General features: G+C 36.2%; 1 protein-coding gene across 9 annotated transcripts; it reads right to left on the reverse strand.

Moving 5' to 3' along the window:
* Positions 1 to 259: 259 nt before the first annotated feature.
* Positions 260 to 13011, reverse strand: LOC114756535 (protein FAR1-RELATED SEQUENCE 2). 9 transcript variants are annotated; one of them, XM_028945485.1, is made up of 4 exons: positions 12658 to 13011; positions 11531 to 11656; positions 9852 to 10309; positions 260 to 940 (listed from the first exon to the last, which is right to left on the reverse strand). In XM_028945485.1, exons 2-4 carry the CDS (start codon positions 11628 to 11630, stop codon positions 812 to 814), a joined length of 687 nt encoding a protein of 228 aa, XP_028801318.1. In that variant the 5' UTR covers positions 11631 to 11656; positions 12658 to 13011; the 3' UTR covers positions 260 to 811. The 9 variants fall into 9 exon arrangements, with proteins under 9 accessions (XP_028801318.1, XP_028801314.1, XP_028801315.1 ...); XM_028945481.1 differs by lacking the exon at positions 260 to 940 and adding an exon at positions 2180 to 2396 and having other exon boundaries at positions 12816 to 13011; XM_028945482.1 differs by lacking the exon at positions 260 to 940 and adding an exon at positions 2180 to 2396 and having other exon boundaries at positions 11531 to 11631; positions 12785 to 13011.
* Between the last annotated feature and the right edge of the window lie 8779 nt (positions 13012 to 21790).

The raw sequence follows: 21790 nt of genomic DNA on the forward strand, positions 1-21790 counted from the left end.
AGGGAGAGAGAGTGTGTGAGTTGGAGACAATAAATATGGGTAAAATAGGAAATCAACACAAAAAAGTAGAGACAACTTTTAAGTGTCTCTTATATATAGGAACATGCCATAAGCATCAAATGTCTCTTATAATAAGAAACGGAGGGAGTACAATTTATAAGAACTTAAGTCCTCTGCTTTTTTTAACATAGAATTACACCGGATCTCCCTAGACATCATCAGATCAAATTTACATGGAAAAATTAGAGGATACAAAAAATAAAAAGTTATAAAAGACCGTGTAAACTTTCCAAAAAAGAAAATATCGCTACAAACTGTTTCTAACAAAACTAATCGTAACTGTTTTGTACACTTTCTTTCTATCAAAAAGTATACAAGGGAGAAAACTAATACAAGATTACATTATTACCTTGTGAAACCCAATACGCAGAGTTAATTCAAGTATGAATAACTAGCAAGTTGCAAACCAGGGAGAGGTCAGGTCATCATCCAGCTTTAGAATCAATGTGGTGACCAGTCATAACCAGACATTGTCTCATCAAAAATTCCCGAGTAAATTACAGTAGTTGTTGAAAGATGACTTCTCAATTTGGTTCTTCAAATTATATAACACTTTCAATTCTGTTTTTCAACAATTTCTTCCAAATCATTTTCGAGCCCCATCAGTTGTAAGGCATGAAGACTAATTTCCTAGTTTGGTCATTTGAAGGGGCAGAAATTATTGGAGAAAGATTACTGAGAAACTGGACTGGGGGTTACTATTTAAATGATCAAATTACGTAGTTAGTGTTTCATTTAAGAAAACAGTAATTTACTCATTGTCCATAGAAAGGGACACCAGATCACAATGCTGAACTTGACATATATTTACCAGTGCATCAACGTCAGCACGATAAGAGGAAACAAGAGCCGTCATTTCAATCAACAGACATCCTTGTTTCTGCATTGACATGATTTTACCAGTTAGATTCAGATCATTGGTCACATTCACATGCATAGAGCAGCATGTAAGATGGGCATGGTCAGTAATAAACAATATTCAAATTTGAAACAAGTCTCAATGATAGCAGAGGTTCAAATTTGAAACAAGTCTCAATGATAGCAGAGGTTAGACAATATTTCTATCACATTTTACTAGAAATATGAAGCACCAAAATCTTAACACTCCCAACTCATGAATTGAGATCTTGCCCCCATCATTTTGACAATCATATCTATGATGTGAGAAAACCAACCGTGAAGTTAGCAGAATTTGCTTAAATCAGCGAAGCTATTTATTCTGATTATGTTTAAAAGAGTCAAGTTTGCACAAATGCAACCAGATATTTGACATGTAATAACCATCAAATCAAATACAAAGTATAAAACGTATAGGGAGTCAAATTATTCACAAGTTGTGAACGGCGCAGCTCATTTTCTTCATACAAATGAATAGGGGCTCCCTCTAGTCGATTTAAAAATACAAGGGCTTCATAGCAAGTGACCAAGGTTAAAAAGGGGCTCATTCAATACAGCACACGGCTTCATGGAAAAGAATATTCTTAAAAGACCTTGTTCTGGGATGAGGATAATTCAGAGAAATATGGGCTTCCCCCAGTAGTTGATAGATAACGTGGATTTGCTAAGTTCTGGTTGTTAATTCACATAGTATTCAGAAAAATCCGTTCCAATGAGTTCAGATTAAAATAAATCTTGCCTTGATACTATTTACTGTGAGAGACAATGTAGGGGAGAGATAATCATTTGGTGAGTTGTAGAAAGCGAAAAAGGTGAAGAGAAAAACAAATGTGTTCCAAAATCACACTTCTAAAGTTAAAACATTTACCAGAAATCCTAACTGGGGGATAACAATGATATTCTTTGAAGTTCAAACAAGAAGGATGCCAACTGATAAAGCTTTGAACCCTTACGGGAGGTAAAACCTTTCTGCCATAAAATTACTAGATGCACATAAGGATTGATTGAAACCCAATCCTCATTCAAATCCGAAGTTGAACTTTGCCAGGTGAAAGAATTATAGTCCTTGCTAATTTGAAAATTTTAGAGAAGCTACGCTCCATGACAATATCACTAAAAATCTCTCATTAAAGAGCAGAACATAAGTGATAACTTAAGAACACCAAAGGATAGGGAGATAGAATGTTTTCCACTAAAAAGAGTTCAAAATATGAACACTCACCATATTGCCAAGGCTACTTCTTGTGCCAGAGCTCCTCCTCTATGGATTCAAATTCTTTTAAATCATCAATTACATGATGAATTTTGTCGGAAAGCTTTTCATTGTGCTCTTCAACAACTTTCATAAAAGCAGTTAGCTGTTCTTGATATGTGGCACACAACCGCTTTTTATTTCGGAGCTCTGCTGTTAATTCCTGTATTTTCTTATCCTTCTCGTCCTAAAACAGTGCAATAAGTGAGAAATACTTGATTCAGGACATGATTGCAAATTCATAATCTCTTCTATAGGGTAAAGAGAGACAGATTATGCTGCCTACTTGATGCAAATTAAATGATAGTATATAATTAAGAACATGTGCAATAAGATCTGCTTCGTATGTCCACAACAGAAGAAAATTTTGCCACAGAAGGAGTTTATTTATTAACGTGACTATTTGATTGATTAATATGAAGTTTCCAGCAAGGCTGCTCAGCTTCACTAGAAATACTTGTCTGCATGGATGCCACATTTAACTAATCCAGTGTATAGCCTTTTCATATTTATCTGATAAAAAAATATAAATTTCATATTTATCTTCCTCATAAAATTAGATATATTTTTCAGTCTTAAACAATTAACACTTAATCATCAACCTGCTGCCTCTACTAATCTTGCAATCAAATGGATCAACTGATTTTATGGCCCAGAAAAAATAGGTGACTCGTCCTGCATTCAACCATTTTTCTGTCCCCAGCGCTATTCTTGCCTTTTTTTTTTTTTTGTTTGTTTGGTTGACAAGGGAAGGTGGAGTTAATCATGCAATAGCAGGTCATATAAGATACTCATACAAAGACAAGCATTCTTTCAAGATTTTTTTCTCAAAGATCTTACCCATAAAATCTCATCACAAGCAAGTTACTTCTAATGCACGCTATTAGAGAGGACAGAGCATGATTTAAGTTTAATTTGGGTCAAAGGCCAAAATACCTCTATGTTTATTAATCCCCTCATATATTTTAATATGATAACTTCAGAATCGTAGGTAATTTTACAACCAAGTTTCATTGGATTCCAAAGCCCTGATCTTGATGGATACTCAAGTCAGATAGGAAACTGTTGGAAACTACTCCAGAATTCTGTATTACGCACTGAATCGGAAAACAATCCACAGGGGATAGCCTAATGGATGATACAACCAAGAGGTAACCCAATGGCCTAGTGCATTCAAGAAGCACCACTCTCCTCACCACTCTAACAATTTCCATATCCCCTGTTCCTAACCAACACATGCTTATATCCTTTCCTCCCATCTAACTGTCACTACATAAATGCCATCATTACCCTCATCACACAATTCACACACCCGCCCTCCTAGATTGGATTATATATGGGCTTTCTTTCTAGCATACGTAAACTAAGGTCCATGCTCAACAATACCCCCCCCCCAATGAAGAGTCGCCTTGTCCGTAAGGCAAAAGTCAGGAAATTGCTGTTTGATAACATCGTAGTCCTCCCAAGTGTTATCACTGTCAGGAAGTTTGGCCCATTTGATGAGGAGCTCAATCTGACCGTTGGTCAATTGGCGGTGCTGGACAACCTGTAAAGGAACCACAGGAAGTTCCAAGTCTTTAGTCAAATATGCAGGCAAAGGCTGTGGCAGGGCGTCAGGAGAGAGGGACTTCTTTAGTCGAGAAATGTGGAAGATAGGGTGAATACGTGCAGTCTCTGGAAGCTGAAGACGGTAGGCCACCAAACCTACACGCTCGACCACTGAGAACGGCCCATAAAAACGAGGACTCAATTTCTCGTTGGGCCTCCTAGCCAAGGAACGAAAACGATACAGTTGCAGCCGTAAGTAAACTTTGTCTCCTACTATAAATTGGAGTTCTTGACGTCGCCTATCACTGTAAGTCTTCATATACTGTTGAGAATGCTCCAAATTCTCCTTCAGCTCTGCTAAAATGAGGTTTCAGCTACAAATTTGCTCATTAACAGCCTCACAAGTAGAGGTGGGCTCTTGCAAACGAAACAAGGTAAGAGGGTCTTGGCCATACAGAGCTCGAAAAGGAGGCATGCCAGAAGAGCGGTTGTAATTGGTATTAAACCAATACTCAGCCCAACAGAGCCACTTGGACCAAGATGATGGTGTATCGCTACAGAAACATCGTAAGTAGGTCTCAAGGCTACAGTTAACTACCTCAGTTTGGCCGTCACTCTGCAGATGGTAACTGGAGCTGTATTTAAGAGAAGTGCTAGCAGACTTGAAAAGCTCCCTCCAGAAAGTACTGAGGAATAACTGATCTCTGTCAGACACGATAGAATGTGGAAAGCCATGTAGGCGAACAACTTCTTTAACAAATAAGGCTACAACCTGAGCAGCAGTATAGGGGTGACGCAGTGGCAAGAAATGAGCATATTTCGTAAACCTGTCCACTACCACCAGAATAGTGTCAAAGTGTTGTGATTTAGGTAGTACAGAGATGAAGTCCATAGATATATCTGTCCATACCTGGTTTGTAATTTGTAAGGGCTGCAAAAGACCAGCAGGGCTAAGGGCCAAATGCTTATTTTTTTGGCAAACATCATAGGCTCCCACATACTTCTGGATATCACGACGCATGCCATCCCAATAGAATAAGTGAGACAAGCATTTATAAGTTCTAAGATACCCCGAATGACCTCCAATAGGTGAATCATGAAATTCACGTAGCAAGACAAGAATTCGAGAGGATGATTTCGGGAGTACCAGATGGCCATTGAAAAGGAGATGCCCGCCCTTGAGTGTATATCCCGTCAGAACCGACTTGCCTGTTGCCAAGGATTGTATAATTGGCCCGAAAGTCGCATCTTGTTGAACCTCAGTATCCCAAGCATCCATAGCAATGAGTTGGGCCATAGAAATGGCCTGAAGGTCAAATGTCTCGTCTCTCCTAGATAGCACATCAGCGGCAGAATTGGTAGTACTTGGTTTGTACTGTATCTGAAAGTTATAGCCCAATAATTTGGACACCCAACCTTGTTATGAATCCTCCAAAACCCGCTGCTCTAATAAAAACTTGAGGGTTTTTTTATCTGTTCAAATAATAAAAGGGCATCCCAATAGATAATACCTCCACCTGCGGACAGCAAAGACAATTGCCATCAATTCCCTTTCAAAAACTGACATCTGGCAACGTCGTGAATATAGGGATTGGCTATAATACGCCAAGGGTCGACCAGACTGCATCAATACCGCCCCTAACCCAGTACCAGAAGCGTCTGTTTCCACAATGAATGGTTGAGAAAAATCAGGTAATGCTAACACTGGAGCGGATGTCATAGCTGTTTTGAGTTTGTCAAACATTGCTTGGGCTTCTGCAGACCAACAGAAAGCATTCTTTTTTAACAAATCAGTTACGGGTGCCGCAATCATACCATAGTGACACACAAAACATCGGTAATAACCTGTCAATCCAAGGAATCCTCTCAAACTTTTCATCGAAGCAGGGATTGGCCAAGAACTCATACTCTTGATTTTAGATGGATCTGCATGGACCCCCTCAGTAGATATAATATGGCCTGAGTATTCCAATTGGGACTGAGCAAACACACACTTCTTAGTGTTGATAACTAGAGAATGCTGCTATAAAAGTTGCAGAGTGAGCTGTAAGTGCTGCAAGTGAGAAGACCGGTCGCCACTGTAGATCAAAATGTCATCGAAGAACACAAGAATAAACTTGCGAAGGTGCTGCCGAAAGATGTCGTTCATGAGGGACTGAAAGATTGATGGAGCATTTTTCAAGCCAAAAGGCAGAACTAAGAATTCATAATGGCCGTCGTGAGTACGAAATGCAGTTTTGGATTCTTCCCCTTGCTTCATGTGAATTTGGTGATACCCTGATTTTAAATCTATCTTAGAAAAAATCCGTACTCCACCCAGCTCATCTAACAGCTCCTCAATCGCCGGTATAAGGAACTTATCCTGGATGGTCAGCTTATTTAAAGCTCGGTAGTCAACATAGAACCTCCAACTATCATCTTTTTTTTTTTCACCAATAGGACCGGGCTTGAAAATGGACTTTTGCTAGGACGAATGATTCCAGTAGTTAACATCTCCTGAACCAGTCATTCAATCTCTGTTTTCTGACTGTGAGGATAACGGTAGGGACGAACATTAGGGGGATTGGACCCAGGTTGCAAATCAATGGTGTGGTCGGTGTTACGGACAGGGGGAAGGCTTTGCAACGGGGTTTGAACTACAAGGAACTCCCCTAATACTGCCTAAACGTCGTCACTGATTGGTGAAGCCGTTAACTTGGTCATCTTTAATTCAGAGAATTCAACAAAGAAGGCCTCCTCATCACTCCTCATCGACCGGTATAAGGAATTATAGGACATAGGGGTCTTGTGCAGTGCCGAATTCCCTTTAAGGCATACCCAATCACCACCCATATCAATCTTCAAGGTAGACCGCTTCCAGCTTACCAGACCTCATCAAGGGAGGCCAACCAATCAACTCCCAAAATAATATCAAATCCGCCCAATCTGAATAGGTATAATGAATGAATAATGTGAAGTCCCTGAACATGAATGGAAACATCTCTGCAAACCCCTATACCCTGAACATTGCGAGCGTCCCCAACTTGTACCGTAAAAGCAACAGTATGATCATAAGGGAGGGGGAGAGATTTGACCAGATCCCAGTGAATAAAGCTATGAGTGGCCCCACAATCAATGAGAATTAAGACATCCTTACCACAACCGACAAGTTTGATGGTCTTACCACCAGTAAACCCCGCCAACAAGTTCAATGATAATGACATCAACTACCCCGTGGATACCCCGGTTTCATCAGGGTTAGGATCCTGCTCCAACGGGTCACCCGACCCAGGTAGAGGAATTTTTCTTCTTCCTCTTCCACTTCCTCTGACAGTATAAGCACCTGAAACTGTTTCTTCTTGCAACAACGATTGGGTCGGTACTTCTCATCACACTTGAAACAGAGGCCCAGCTCTTGGCGTCGATCAATCTCAGCATCAGTCAACTTCCTGGGTATTGTTCGGCTAGTTTGAGTGACAAGGATGGATACCGCCTTCAAACTCTTAGGTGTCCTTGTTTCCGTAGTGGCACTCTAGCCTGTGACCACTGTAGTGTTGCTCGGGCCAGATGAGGAGTGGACCCGTGTGGATGTGGTTCGCGTGACAGGTCCTTTGTCGTCAACCCAATTTCGTGGAGGCCCCACCCCGCATGAATAGTGGTGGCTAGAGAAAACCAATTCTGCTCCTCCAACCGAAGTGCCATGTCCATTATCTCAGACAACGTCCCGAGCTTCATTAGACGGAGGTCCGCCTTTATTTCCATCCGTAAGCCGTTTAAGAACGCGGCAATCAAAACCTCCTCGTCACAATTATCTAAGGTTGCAGATATCAACTCGAAGCATTCAATGTAATCTACCACTGACCGAGTCTGTCGTAGAGCCATTAACATCTCATAAGTGGTAGCATATTGAGAGGGATGGAACTGCAGGATCAAGTCATGCTTCAGCCCTTTCTAGTCACCCACTGGAGAGCGGACTTCTTTCCACTGGAACCAATTTAAAGCTCAACCCTCCAAACACAACACGGCAACATCCACCTTGTCTCCTTCAATCACCTTATTGACTTTGAAGTAGCGCTCAATCTTGAAAATCCATCCCATAGGTTCCTTACCCGAAAACAGGGGCATATCGAGCTTACAAAATGTAGAATGTTCCGAATCAACATTACCACCCCAATCCTCAACCGCAATAGCTGTAGAGCCAACCGTCGGAGTTTTAGGCCAACGCAGTCGAATCACCCTGAGTGACCTCCGAAACGTTGGGCTACTTCCTGGACCACAGCTCATTTAGAACATCAGTGACCATTGTCTTAATGATCACAAACTCATCAAACAGCTGTTCAACCTTCTGCTCATTCTAGGTCATGCGTGAATTGATTTCTTTCATTTGGCTATCACGACAGGTATTGACCATTCCAGGAATGCGTGCTCTGATACCTTTGTTGGAAACTACTCCAGAATTCTATATTATGCACTGAATCGAAAAACAATCCACAGGGGATAGCCTAATGGATGATACAACCAAGAGGTAACCAAATGGCCTAGTGCATTCGAGAAGCACCACTCTCCTCACCACTATCTAACAATTTCCATATCCCCTATTCCTAACCAACACACGCTTCTATCCTTTCCTCCCATCTAACTATCACTACGTAAATGCCATCATTACCCTCATCACACAATTCACACACCCGCCCTCCTAGATTGGATTATATATGGGCTTTCTTTCTAGCATACGTAAACTGAGGCCTAACAATTCAGCTGGTTTCAATTTTCAGTTTAATATATTTATTTTGATAGTAGGGACAACATGCCTGCCTCCTTAGCTCAACAAAATCTAGGGCAAATCACCATTAATAAGTTTTTAGTAAATATATCCTAATAATATCTAAACAAATCTTATCCTAAAAAATAATCAGATAAGCTAGAAAGATACTATACTGAAAACCACAATGAATAAAATAAAAATACAACAAACCAACAAAGAAAGAAGGCATGCTAATCGACACTCTTAAACATAAGACTTGGATACCCTATACTAAGTCTATATCAATTTTCCCCACATAAAGAATTAACATCCCAACAACCATACTATATGACACTTTACTTGGAAACACTTCACTTGAATTCCATGTTGGTTAGAACCCTCTATAAGTAGTCCTTTCCAAAGCCGCCAACAATCAGCTTTGGTACTAATTGATGTGTACTCAATGGGCTAAGGAAACCTCTCCCAAAGGCTAGCTATTAAGGTGGAAGAACCAACTAATTTAAATACCCTATCTAGCATCCCAGGCTATTCAATGTGGAACTTAAATACCCCTACTTTGCTACCATAGTATCCACCGCCTTGAATACAAAAGCATCAAATTTAACCCACAACATATCAGTTTTCTTAGAGAGGTTTATCCTCCAGTGCAATTTTCCATTTAAAGTTGCATTAGATTCAGAAAGAAATATGTCATCAGCTTACTTTCTCTTTGTTGGACATCATGAAAGAGACTAATATATGGCTTTTCTTTCACCACATAATATTAAAATTAACTAGGGAACAATGTCACATGCTACTTAAAGCATTCACTATGGAATCACCAAGGCAGAAAATAACGATCGCCAACCAATAGAAATGAATGAAATAGAGACGCTACTTGTTGTGAGGAGCACATTGAACAACAGATATAAACTATATACAGCGAAGTAGGATAACTATATACAGCATAACTAAAATGATAACTCCTCTTCAACCTCTCTCTTAATAGAAAAGCATCTGAATAGAAAATTAGTTTTTAAAATCCTTACTCAAGCATATTTTTGGGAGGGGTTCATCTTTATCATGCAAACTTGGGTTAAAGTCTAAGTAAATTCATTGTTTTTTAATTGGCAAGATTCTTTTCGCCATTTTAATTTCTCCTGTTGGACATTATGCAAGTGCCTAACCTAAAATTTTTGCCGACATATATAATACCAATATTAATTCACAAACATTACCTTAGGCCATTTATAAAGTTTATAAGCTAGACGAGAAACAATAGTCACTAACCTGTTGGAACATAACTAAAAATTGCAATAGACAATTTTAGAAATTCGTTAGTATACAGTCAAACAAGAAACATAAACCTACCATTGTTTGGCAAGCTTCACGAGGGGAAACTATCAGAGGGTGATTATGATCTTTAACAAACTTAGTTATCACCCATTTTCCAGACTGATTATATTTGACATGAACCATCGCTTTACAACCTTCTCTTGTGCTTGGCCTTTGCTTTCGAACAGGTCCGAATTTCCCTCGAATGCTGACACAATGACCCTCCTTATTGCATCCAAGCCTGCGGGCAAGAATCCTTCCATCCCTTTCAGAGCGTCTACAAGACATAACACGCATGACAAACCCTACACGCCGAGCATATTCATCATAGAATATCTTAGCAGCATCTTCAGATTCAAATTCCATACTCTCATATGGTTCTTGGATGGCACGGTCATCACAAATGCCAAACTCTCCCTGAGAAGAACTCCCTAACAATCTGCACCTCTCATCTGGAGGCCACAGAACAATATCTTTATCCTCATGATCATGCACTTTTCCATTTAAAATATAATAGAAAATACAGGAGTTAATATTTATGACTCTGTTGTTTCATAATAACAGAGAAGGGAGACAGGTGGTTAAACTCAACTTTCCGTAGGTTAATTCTTGAGAGTAGTTAAATTAAGTATGATGTGTATTAGGAAGGCCTAGAGGTTGCATTTAACTATAAAGAGCAAACCAATCATATCTAACGCACATTCAATTCTTTTCTTTGCCTATAGTGTACCCCTCCACAAAACGAAGGAAGGAAGGAAGGAAAGGAAAGGAAAAAAGGAAAACCAGAGGCGTCCAGTGGAGCTCTTCCATACAAAAATGACATTATTTCTTTACAATTTTTCAAGTCTAACATGCACATATTGAATTAAGAAATAGAAAACATAATGACAATATTAAGCAAATCAAATGTTGAAAATAGAAATAGAAAACACAGCTTACATAAACCTATTGGAACATTGAGATTTGAACGCAAGTTTTGACATTAAGTGTAGAAATCTGAGTGAAGCAACCATTGACAATATGTCATACATGAACCTCGTATGAAAAATTAATAGAATCAATATTCATGCTCTCGTATTTGAGATTGCAAGACTACAAAAATCAAAATGATGTTGAATAAGTGATTCAAAAGGAGGAATGTCATAGAGAAAAGCATGCCCAAGAAATCACAGTAACACAGAAAATTCATGTAAATACGCTATAAATAGTAAACTAGAAAACAAGGAAAATTGAACCTGAGTGACTGGGATTTCATTAGGGCCATTTAACAAGTTTCAGGGTTGTCAATTCACAATGTAAAGCTGGGCTAGCTTGAAAAGCAGCAACATTGTGAAGTGAACTTCAAGCGATTACTTCAGAGTTGATTACTGATGAATGTTCTCTTTAGGCCTCATGTCAAGATATTTCCCACATTTAAATATATGTGACCCTGTTTCTAGTGTAGATTTTTCAGCTTATATTAACTAACAAAGTGTTGAAAAGTCAGATATAATGCTTCACATGTACCATTATCAAGCACAATAACTTGAATGAACAAATGGATATTGTTGCACACTAGTCAAACCAATATTTATCTATTTTGGAGGAAACTAGGGGATAAATTAGCAGGTAGATTAAAGACACAAGGATAGAAAAAGATGCAGGTTTTTCCCATTATAAATGCATTGCAATATAATCTCTCAGAAAATAGTCTTTCTTTGGTTCAAGCAACATACCTTTGTATGGTTCTTCAATTGTTTGAGCTTCATACATACTAAAACTGGCATTTCCAGAGGCTTCCATTCTCCTGTTTTCATCACCCATGTGGCCTTCCATGCTGTATAATATATGATATCAACTCTCTACAAATAGAAAGCACCTAATAATCAAGAATCTCTGAAGAAATAGCATATTGATATACAGATGAAGCTTGAGAGTTTTATTTAGTACAAGAATAAATTTTAGAAGTGCAGAGTTGAAGTTGAACATGTCATTCTCATAAATATGACACTCTTTTATGGTTATCAAAGGACAAGTTTATTTCAGATGAAATAAAGTACTAAAGAACCTAGATTTTTCATCCCCTTCCACTTTTTAGAAATTTCAATTCAACTACTCTTGAGGTGGAAGAACATTATTGTTACCCTTTTCTTTTTGACTCCACCCCACACTTTTTTGTGCGCAGGTCAGGAACATTAAAGCTCCATTTTCTCTACCATTTTATTCCTTTACCTTTCATTTTCAGCTATTGTGCTTCAGATACATAGAGAGAAGGGTGAGAATAATAGCTGGGAAGATGCAGAACAAAGAATGGGGCCATCTGTTTAGGCACCATACATTCATTCTCCTCAATAACTACAGCAGTATAAAGTTGTTTTGACCCAAACAGGAACACCATTTCATGATCAGAGTTTAAAGCATTGAAGAGCTTCCTCCTAGTCAACGTTAAGGCAGAGCAGGGCATGATGGCAGGTCCAAGCAACTAGAGTTTTGCCTATAGCCACCCCAACCCACCATATTGTCGTTGGAGATCAAAACTTCCAAAAAGAAAATTGAAATCATGATGATTACTCACATTATCGAAATATTTACTAAATGTTTGGCTCAAACTAGAAAACGCACAGCTAAACAAACACGTCATAACTGAAAATTCAGGCCATACATTCCAATTTAATGTTAAAACACTTGAGTTTACTATCCAAACTCCAAACAGAAAAATAATAGAGTATTTGAAAAAAAAAATATATGTAAATAATCTGTGTCATCTAACATCAGCCACAATCACACATTTATTCATCATTCCTATCAACAACATCATAAACATATTTTTGAGAAAGAATTGAGAATAATAAGAAGTACATACTAATGACATCAACTACGCAAAGCAACCTTAGTACTTCATTGCTATTCGAGAAAAGTAACACACAACCACAACCAGTCCAAAATCTAAACAGAATTCAGATCATGAACATCAAAAGTAGGTCCCCAACTCTGTAAAATCATTAAGAAACACCGATTAACGGCTTGGCGGAGCAGAAGAAAAGCAGCTCCAGTTTTGGCCGCTTTGCCTTCGACAGTAGTCTCCAGTGATCTCGGAGAGGCAGCAATTTTAAACTTGATCGGAAAAAGAATAGACACTACACTGGCCTTGGACCACGCCGTCAAAGAAGCGGCCGGCGGTGGCGGTTATTCGACGCGTCTCAGGCCCCCACCGGTTTAGTGAGCAACAGTGACAGTGGGCTGTTAAGAGTTCAGTCTCAACATGCTGAAACCAAAGCTCCGATGATTTTGGGCCGTTCCATATAGACGTATCAAACAGCATTCCCATTATGGCTTCCTTGGGCTTCACGCTTGTATGCTTTTATCCCTCTTGGTTTCCCAAAGCCCATTAATACCTTTGAAATTTGTTATTTTGTTTTAAATGTTTGTTTTTTTTTTTTTGGGTGAGGCACAATGATTTGCAGGTACTCCTATAATCTTACACTCTGTTTGGATGGGGAAAAAAGTTAAGAGGAAAGAAAATGAGAGGAGAGAAGATAGAGAGAAGAGAAAATTGGAGAGAAAATATTACCACCTCTCATATTTGGATGGACAAAAGAAAATAGAAAGGAAAGAAAATGAGTAAATATATGAATGACTAAAATACCCTTTCTCTTATATCAAAATATATATTAATTAAAATCAAATTAAATATCATAATGAAAAACCATATTTACATTAACATAATTATATAATTTAAAATCAAATTATTTGATAAAGATACATTATCATGTTATTATATTTTCATATCAAATAATTTTGTAAAAAAAACATTTTGTGTAATGTAATGCTAAAAAAACTAAAACAACAATTCTACTTGTTTTTCTTTTCAGTTCATTTTAGAAGGATTTTTTCAATTTTAGTTATTTTATTTTTCAATCAAGCAAACACAAAAGAAAGACTTGATAATAATAAATAAAGTGAAAAATGAAGAAAAAAATAAATAGGTATTATTTGCTGGAAAAACATATGTAAAGATAGAGAGGAAAAATATGTTTTCTTCTCATTTTCTCTCCATATGGAGAGAAAAGTTGGAAGAAAATGGGACGTGAGACCCACCTCATTTTCTCCCCAACTTTTCTTTCCTCCCACTTTTCTTCCTTCATCCAAACAGGAGAAAAATCATTTCTCTCCCTATTTTTTTTCCTAGTTTTCCTTTCTCCCTTATTTTCTCTCCATCGAAACGTAGCATTAAATATAGAAACTAATTAGCAAGTTAGTTTTGATATTAAATTTAAGATTTTAATCTATTTTATCTCTTATATTCATCGTTTTTTCTTATTTATTATTTTTTTCTTATAATAATTCATTTAACTTATAAATTAATATATAATTAAATATTATATACGTATATTTTAAAGAGATCAAGACACATTTTTTAAGATTAAGTAATTTATTTACTTTATGTTTGGACAGAGAAAAATTATGGAAGAAAGAATACTGTAAGAGCAAACTCCCTGAAATTGTTAAAAAAATTTACTATTTTTGGAATTTTCCATCCCCATATTCCTCCTCCCTTATTTTACTCTCACGTTTTCCCCTTCAATTATAGTTTCCTTAATTTGTTCAAATCAATGAAGTAGTTTTTACATTATATCAAAGAATTATAATTTTTCTCGATATATTAAGCGGAACATCCTTCCTTAAACTCCTTTTAGTACGCGTTCAAAAGCATTACAGCTCAAGCAGTTTGTGAAACGAGCTCGCAGATTGAAAATTTATAATATTCAGGGTTACTATTCGCTAGTCAATTCTATATTTTTAGTCCAATATTGAAAAATCATAACTAATTATAGAAAAATCATATTGAGGTGATTCAAAATTATATTTGAAGCTCTTTCTATGATTCATTTTCTTGCTCAATTCATACAATTAATTGCGAGAATTTTACTGTTCATTTGGTCAAAACAGTGTTCTTAAGATTCTCTACCATAGTTTTGAGTAATCATACCTTTTAGCACACACATCCAATTTAAGTGATTTACAACTTGTTTTAAAGTTTAAGATGTGATATAGATGCTCACCAAATTTTATAGGAAGATTCGTTCATTTACCTCACTTCTACTCTATCACTATTTTGTGACTTGTTTAGAGATAATTTATCTCCCTAACTTGCAATAATATTGCATAATGAATTCCTCTCTTTCATGTTATCATTCTATCGATCCATAAACTATTCATATACATTATCTCATTCAGTCATACATGTCAATACCATCATACATGCATACCATCCATAAAATGTTTATGAATATATTATCATAACATATTACATAACATTAGTGGCATATTCATATCACACATTCGCATACAAATTACACAATGTAATATGACACATTTCCTCCATTCTTTTCCTCTTTTCCCTACTTCTACTTATGCATCCTCTTGCTTGCTCATTGTCACCTATTAGGGTTGGTTAAGAGAGGGTGAGATTCAAGAGAATCTCTGTAGCAAACATTACCTTTCATGCATGCAAGATAAATGCAAGTGTATCACATGCTTGGTATTGTTAGAAATTGTGCCCTAGGGGCCAATCATTGTGTTATGAACATTGTTGATTTATGAGTTTCTTAATTATGTTATCATATTATTTGAATGTTTACTGTGATGACTATCCTTGGATAACTCATGATTTTATCCTAAATATCCCTGATCGGTCATCTATGTGGGAGTAGAGATGAAATAAGACCAGTATGACTTTGAAGATGTATAGAGATATAAATCAAAGTCATAGGCACATGTAAGAGTACAAGGTGTTGGACCGACCCGCTATGAGGGAGCTGTATGGGTTAAGTCATAAGCTTCTCTCATATATAAACCATGTCACTATGCCCTTTGACCTGAAATCATCATGGATTCCTACATAAGAAACGCTCAGCTTTGATCTAGTCAAAAGTCACTTTTGACCGAGTGATCATAAAGACTATGTTCAAGCTTAGTGGTTTTTCATGCGGAGGAATGTGAATGGTCAAGATGGAATTTGTCTCTCACATTTGTAGAGAGATATTACTGGGCCCCTCGATGAGTGAGTCTGAGAAATGTATGGCCATACTATAATGGAAAGGTAGTTCCATTTCTATACTCAGACTACTCAGGGATCGAGAAAGTAACGGTCAGGAATAGGAGGATGACGTTCTCCATGCCTCATCCATGACCAAAATGTCGTGTGACAAAAGGGACGTGATATAGTTGTATGAAAGGTTACATCATTCATCGATGCTCATATGATTTGGGTAGTCGTGATGTCTTGCTAGAGACCGCTTACGACTTGTGAGTCATTATAGTAAATGGTCCACTGCCAACTTCATATGGGCCTACAGGGTCGCACACAAAATAGCCCAACACGAGCTATGATGTCCAGATTCATTGAATCTAAGATATGTCCAAATTCAATGAATAATCTAGGGTGGACATGTATATATATATATATATATAAATTCGCATATATATATATATTATACGATATAAGAGATATTTATAAGATTTGATTTATAAGGATAAATTAAATCTCTATCACTTTTAAATTTGAAATTTAGATTGATATGATATCTTAGATTTGATTTATTGGGATAAATTAAATCTATATCAGTTCTAGATTGATATGGTATAATATAATATCTCAAATTTGATTTATTAGAATAAATCAAATATAATTCCGTCATATCTTTATTTTGAATTAAATTTGTGGGACGGATTTAATATAAACCATATTTATTTAATTGATTTCTTATCAGATTACGCAATATATGATATTGTATTAATTTTAGAATTAATTTAGGATTAATTCTGAAATCCAATATCCTTCATAATACCGATAGCATTCTATATATTTGATATTTTAGGAGCTAGGGTTTTAGGTGTGTGAGAGAGCAAAAGGTTTGCAGATAAGAAACGGCCAAAATAGAAACTGTGAGGACGGATTCTCAGAAAAGCCCTAGAAGGACAAGAGGCGCTAGCACGTCATTCGTGATTGGAACGCTGTTCGTGTGGATACCGGTAGAGAAAGCCGATCTGAGTTGTCGACTTCTCACGAACAAAGGGAGAGCATAGGCATCCCGAACGTCGGAATCCCCGAGCCACCAACGATTCGAATACCGTAGGTAACACCTCTTACTACTTGATTTAAACACAATCGGTAGATCTGGGCAAGGGATTGAAAAATTTTAAAGTTATTTTCTGCTATGTGTCTTTCAATCCCTTACGGGTATCACATACTTTCATGCTTTAAAATGCCATATTCATATGCTCAATATTTCAAACACATGACCATGAATTGAACAAGAAATAGAGTAGCATTTCATCAATTATGCTTTCATTCATCATTCAGCAATTTCAATACACAAACATACATATATATCAAGCATACATTAGGGTAAATTCATTACATTTTATCCTTAAGCTTTCTTCTTTGTTCCCTTTACTTCCCAACTATCAAAATTGCTTGAACAATCTTGCCATTCCTCTTCCATGGTGTCTCATGCCCTAAATTCACAATACTCAATAATAGTCAATTCATCAAGACAATGAAAACCATTAACAATTCTAACTCTTAAACTTGTTTCTCTTTAACCTTGAATTTCACTTTCTTTTCCGTAGCTTTTAGAATCATTCCCTTAGTTATTTCCTACTCAATTTTTCATGAGGAATCCAAATATGAGCTTGGATTTATCAAAATCTAACTCCTTCCCCCATTTATTGAGTTGACCGAATCATAGGGTTTTTAGGATTTAAAATTTCTATTTTCAATTCTAATACTTCCAAATATCTTTTCTTGTATTTCTCTACACCATTTCATCATTTAAGTACAATGGAAGCATCAAATCAACTTGAATCAAACTCTAACCCCCTATTTTTCACTTTGGTCGAAATATATATGTAGGATTAAGGGATTGGATTTTCTTCCAAAAATCAATCATAACCATCAATTCCTATGCCTTTCTATTGCTTACACATTGTTCCAATTTTCGGGCTATCCTTTCCTATTTTTTCAAAATTTGGGCAATATTTCTTCTTAAGGAAAAGCTACCAAACCTTCATGAAAACCATCTCAAAACAATCCCAAACAATTCCAATTCACAAGTTCTAATCAAAGCCAAATAATTCACAAAAGGAATGGAAGCTTACCTTAGTGATAACTTAGTCTTGATTAAGCTTTCTCTCACTAGAATTTCCTTTCTCTCTCTTGCAATTTAGGAGCAAAAAATTCCCTCCCTAAAGACTTCCCTTGGCCAAAAATGTGAAGGAATGGAGAGATATTTATAGTGCTCTTTTTAGCTCTTAATAACCCTTGGAGTTTCATGAAATTATAAGGGGTATATGGGTAAATCTTAACCCTTTATTTTTTTTTCTTTTATTACAAATAGACAAATCTTAAGCTAGGAGGCTTGTGATCTTGCCATGTGTAATCAAAATTGACAAGTGTCTCATGACATCACCTTGCCTTACATTATCATGCTTATGCTAAGTATGCCATGTGTTTCTTGATTAAGGAATCAAGCTTGTGGTTTCGCCACATTTATAATCAACTTGCCAAGTGTCTTATTGCAACATTTCCACCAATAAAAAGCCTCACATATGGCATGGAAAAGGAGAAGAAAAGAGAATTGAAAAGCTTCTCCAACAAGCTTCCAACTACCAGTCTCATTCGCCTCTTGTCGATCCCTTTTCTTTTTCACACGCTTTCTTGGAATTTCTAACCAATGGGAGAGCTTTCCTTTTTAGCGCCAATATGAAGGAGCAGAGAGAAAAGTAGTCAACTCCATTGACTGGCCACTTGGGCTCACTAAGTCATGTAGTAGAAATTTTGTTGTATCGGGTCGGTAGAAGATTATCTAAAACCTACCGGTATTGTGTTCTGTTTTCTCTAATGTTCATAAATATCTCCTAATGACTTATTATATGACTTAGTAGCATCATAAATGCACCTTGACAACTTAGCATGTTGACTCAACGCTTCCATTAATGAACCTTAGATATTTTCTTTGATTTTGTCTTTTATTTAGTGGACAAAATTATTTAATATTTGATTGGAGTATTTATTCAATTCATAGCTATAAAAGTTCATCTATCCATACCATAAGCTTTCCTTAATTCTGGAGAAAATATTTGAATTTTCTCAAATCATAACTCAACCTATAAGTATTTCTTTTTGAATTTTCCGTAAAATGCCCCTAGATGGCATAATTAGATTTTAAATATTCTTAAAGCTATTTTACTGGCCTTCTAGGGACGATACTAATTTTATAATTTTTTGTAGCATCTTAACTCATGAATCACCATTTTTACTTACTTTTCTAAGGTTTCCTCACAGCTCAAATAATTAAATCTAGCTATATACCTTAAAATAAGTCATAATTTTAGAAATTCTATTAAAGTCATCTCAAGGGTATTTTCATTATTTCTCTTCTTAAAAAGGCCTTTAAACATTATTTCTCATTTTCTAGGATTTTTCTAAAATTTTGGACATAATTTTTATTTTTACCCTTTCTAATTCGAAAATTTTCAAATTTATATTTAGGTCTCTACTTGAGTTTAACTTAAGAACCATCTTATCGAGATCTCTATTATAACCTCTAACCCATTTTCATCCTCATTTGTCATACTAGGCTCCTGAGACTTTATTAGAGTCTCTATCTTTCTTCTTTCTTCTTCCCCGAAAACTTTTACTTTACGATTTAGTCCTAGGAATCCTCTCAACCTTCTAGAGAACTCCTGAAACTCTTGCCAAATAGGGTTTAGTAGCCTTCACATTGTAGGCTATTTCTTGTAATTCTAGGCCTAAAATTCAGGATATTACATTAAGGTGATATTCCCTTGAGTTATTGGCTTTAGAGGCATTAAATTTGTGCTGTAATCTGATAGATCCCTTGCTTCCTTCCTTCTTTATATTTTTATTATGCGTGCTTTTGCGGCTAAGATGCTAGCAATATAGCATGATTTATGAATTTGACTTTGGTTTTTATTTCGATATAAAAATTACAGAGATGAAAATGAAAAGAAAAGCTTCTAAAAACATATGCCAGAACTGGTGAAGCTATTATGAAAAATAGAAGGTTTCAAATTTTAAATTGAAAAAAATCCTTGAAAAGGGGAATTCTGTTTTGTTTTTGAGTAATATACTCTAATTATCCTTCTAGTTTATTTTACTTACACAGGCATTTCCTCTATTTTCAAAAGATACAATTTAACCCAATTTGTTATTCAAAAAAATGCTCTCTGTTTTTTTTGTTGGATAAAGAGAGGGGTGCCCTCAGGACTAGCTATCTGTTGCCATTACATTTAGACAGGCTTTCGCAAGTAATCTATGAATACATTCAGGAGTCGTCATGAAAAGGATGAAGGCCGAGGATAGTACCCAGCGCCTCCTTCGCTAGTTGGTCCGCAACGTTATTTGCTTCACGGGGAGTGTACTCAAGAACGATTTCCCAGTCTCGCGTCAAAATTGACTTGATTTCCTGTAGTAGATTCTCATCAGGGTGTTCTTCAATGTCATCTCATTCTATCAGCTGAAGAACCTCCTTTGCGTCAGTGTCTGCTACAACCTTACGATGCCCGCATTTCCAAGCCATTTTCAAGCCAAGTAGAAGGGCCCAAAGTTCTGCAAGCAAGCTATCACCCCCTTGAATGTGCTGCATGAAACCAATAATCAGGTTACCTAAGTCAGATCTCAACACCCACCGCTCCCCATGTCATGCTGCCGAAAGGTACAGTCAACGTTAAGGTTTACCCATCCTGGGGTTGGTGGCCTCCAACCAATCTCACGATATTGGATTAGCTGTCCGTTGAGGTTGCCCCCAGCCAACCTCTTCTTTGCTTGCTTTTGACAGGCAAGGATCGAGGTTGCTTGGATGATGGTGTGCTCAATGGGTCCATCTTTTCCTTCAAAGATCCACTCATTATTCTTAAAAATTCTAGAAACATAATTTTTAACTGACATTTATATAAAAGTAAATTATATTTACTATTTTACCCTTCATTCTAATAAATTTCTAAATTATACCTCTATCCTAATTATAAAATCTCATTTATAGATTACAATAATATCTTATAGTTAGGACTGGAGGTATTATTATTACTTTTACGGTTACACCAATTTGATTCAAAGAAGAAAAAGAACCCAAACAATAACGGATGGGAGAGACAAATCCAGAGAATTAACGAGCGGCGGAGTTACAAAAAAAAGAAGGAATCAACTTTTCAAACCCTCTTCTTATCCTCTCAAAATTGTTTACTGTGACAAAGGGCAATATGGTCTATCCAAAATTTCACAGGGATAATATTGCCAAAATTGCTTCATAGTTGAAATGCAACTTTTTCTGTTGCATATTTTCTTTTGAAAACTACCGATCACACAAATAAAGTTGCACATCTGGTCTCCTGGGGCAAAGAGCAGTATGACGTTTTTCCTCTCAAATTTTATTAGTTTTTAGTTAATGGGTTCTGTTTCAATAAGGACATGTTTACTTTTTATAACTAGATGTGTTTATAAATGTGTCTGATTTACTTTTTATAACTAGATGTGTTTATAATCTCTCAATCTTATATCATTTATACTATGTGATTAACAAAAATATGTATTTAAAATATGTTTTATTTCAAAGAAACCAAAATAAATAATTTTCAATGAATTGATGAAAAATAAAATTTTATAATTTTATAATCTAAATAAAGATTAATAGAATTTATAACATATTAAAAAGTTTGAAAATATAGGTAATAGACTTACTTTTTAGTTTTCTTATCAAAAAAAAAAAGAATTACTTTTTAGTTTTATAAATTATTTTGGAAAATATAAATGTTTAAATTATTATTACATTAAAAGGGATATTTTGGCCAAAACAAAGTTAAAAAGTCAAATTTAATAGTCAACTAACGGTTTGGGTGGACAGAAATAAAATATAAAATATAGGAGGTTTGTGCAACAAGAACTTTAATTTTGATAGAGGTTTATATATGTT

This window comes from Neltuma alba, unplaced genomic scaffold (assembly GCF_004799145.2).
Source record: "Neltuma alba isolate B1F8T4 unplaced genomic scaffold, ASM479914v2 tig00010421_pilon, whole genome shotgun sequence".
NCBI lineage: Eukaryota > Viridiplantae > Streptophyta > Magnoliopsida > Fabales > Fabaceae > Neltuma > Neltuma alba.

Bases quoted from the DNA above. Each gene is read 5' to 3' on its own strand.
- LOC114756535 (XM_028945481.1), bottom strand. From the start codon at position 11,630: ATGGAAGGCCACATGGGTGATGAAAACAGGAGAATGGAAGCCTCTGGA. The intron at 10,310-11,530 runs GTATGTTGCTTG...TAAATGGAAAAG, and splicing joins AATTGAAGAACCATACAAAG to TGCATGATCATGAGGATAAA. The intron at 2,397-9,851 runs GTAGGTTTATGT...GCACTGTTTTAG, and splicing joins GTGAAGCTTGCCAAACAATG to GACGAGAAGGATAAGAAAAT.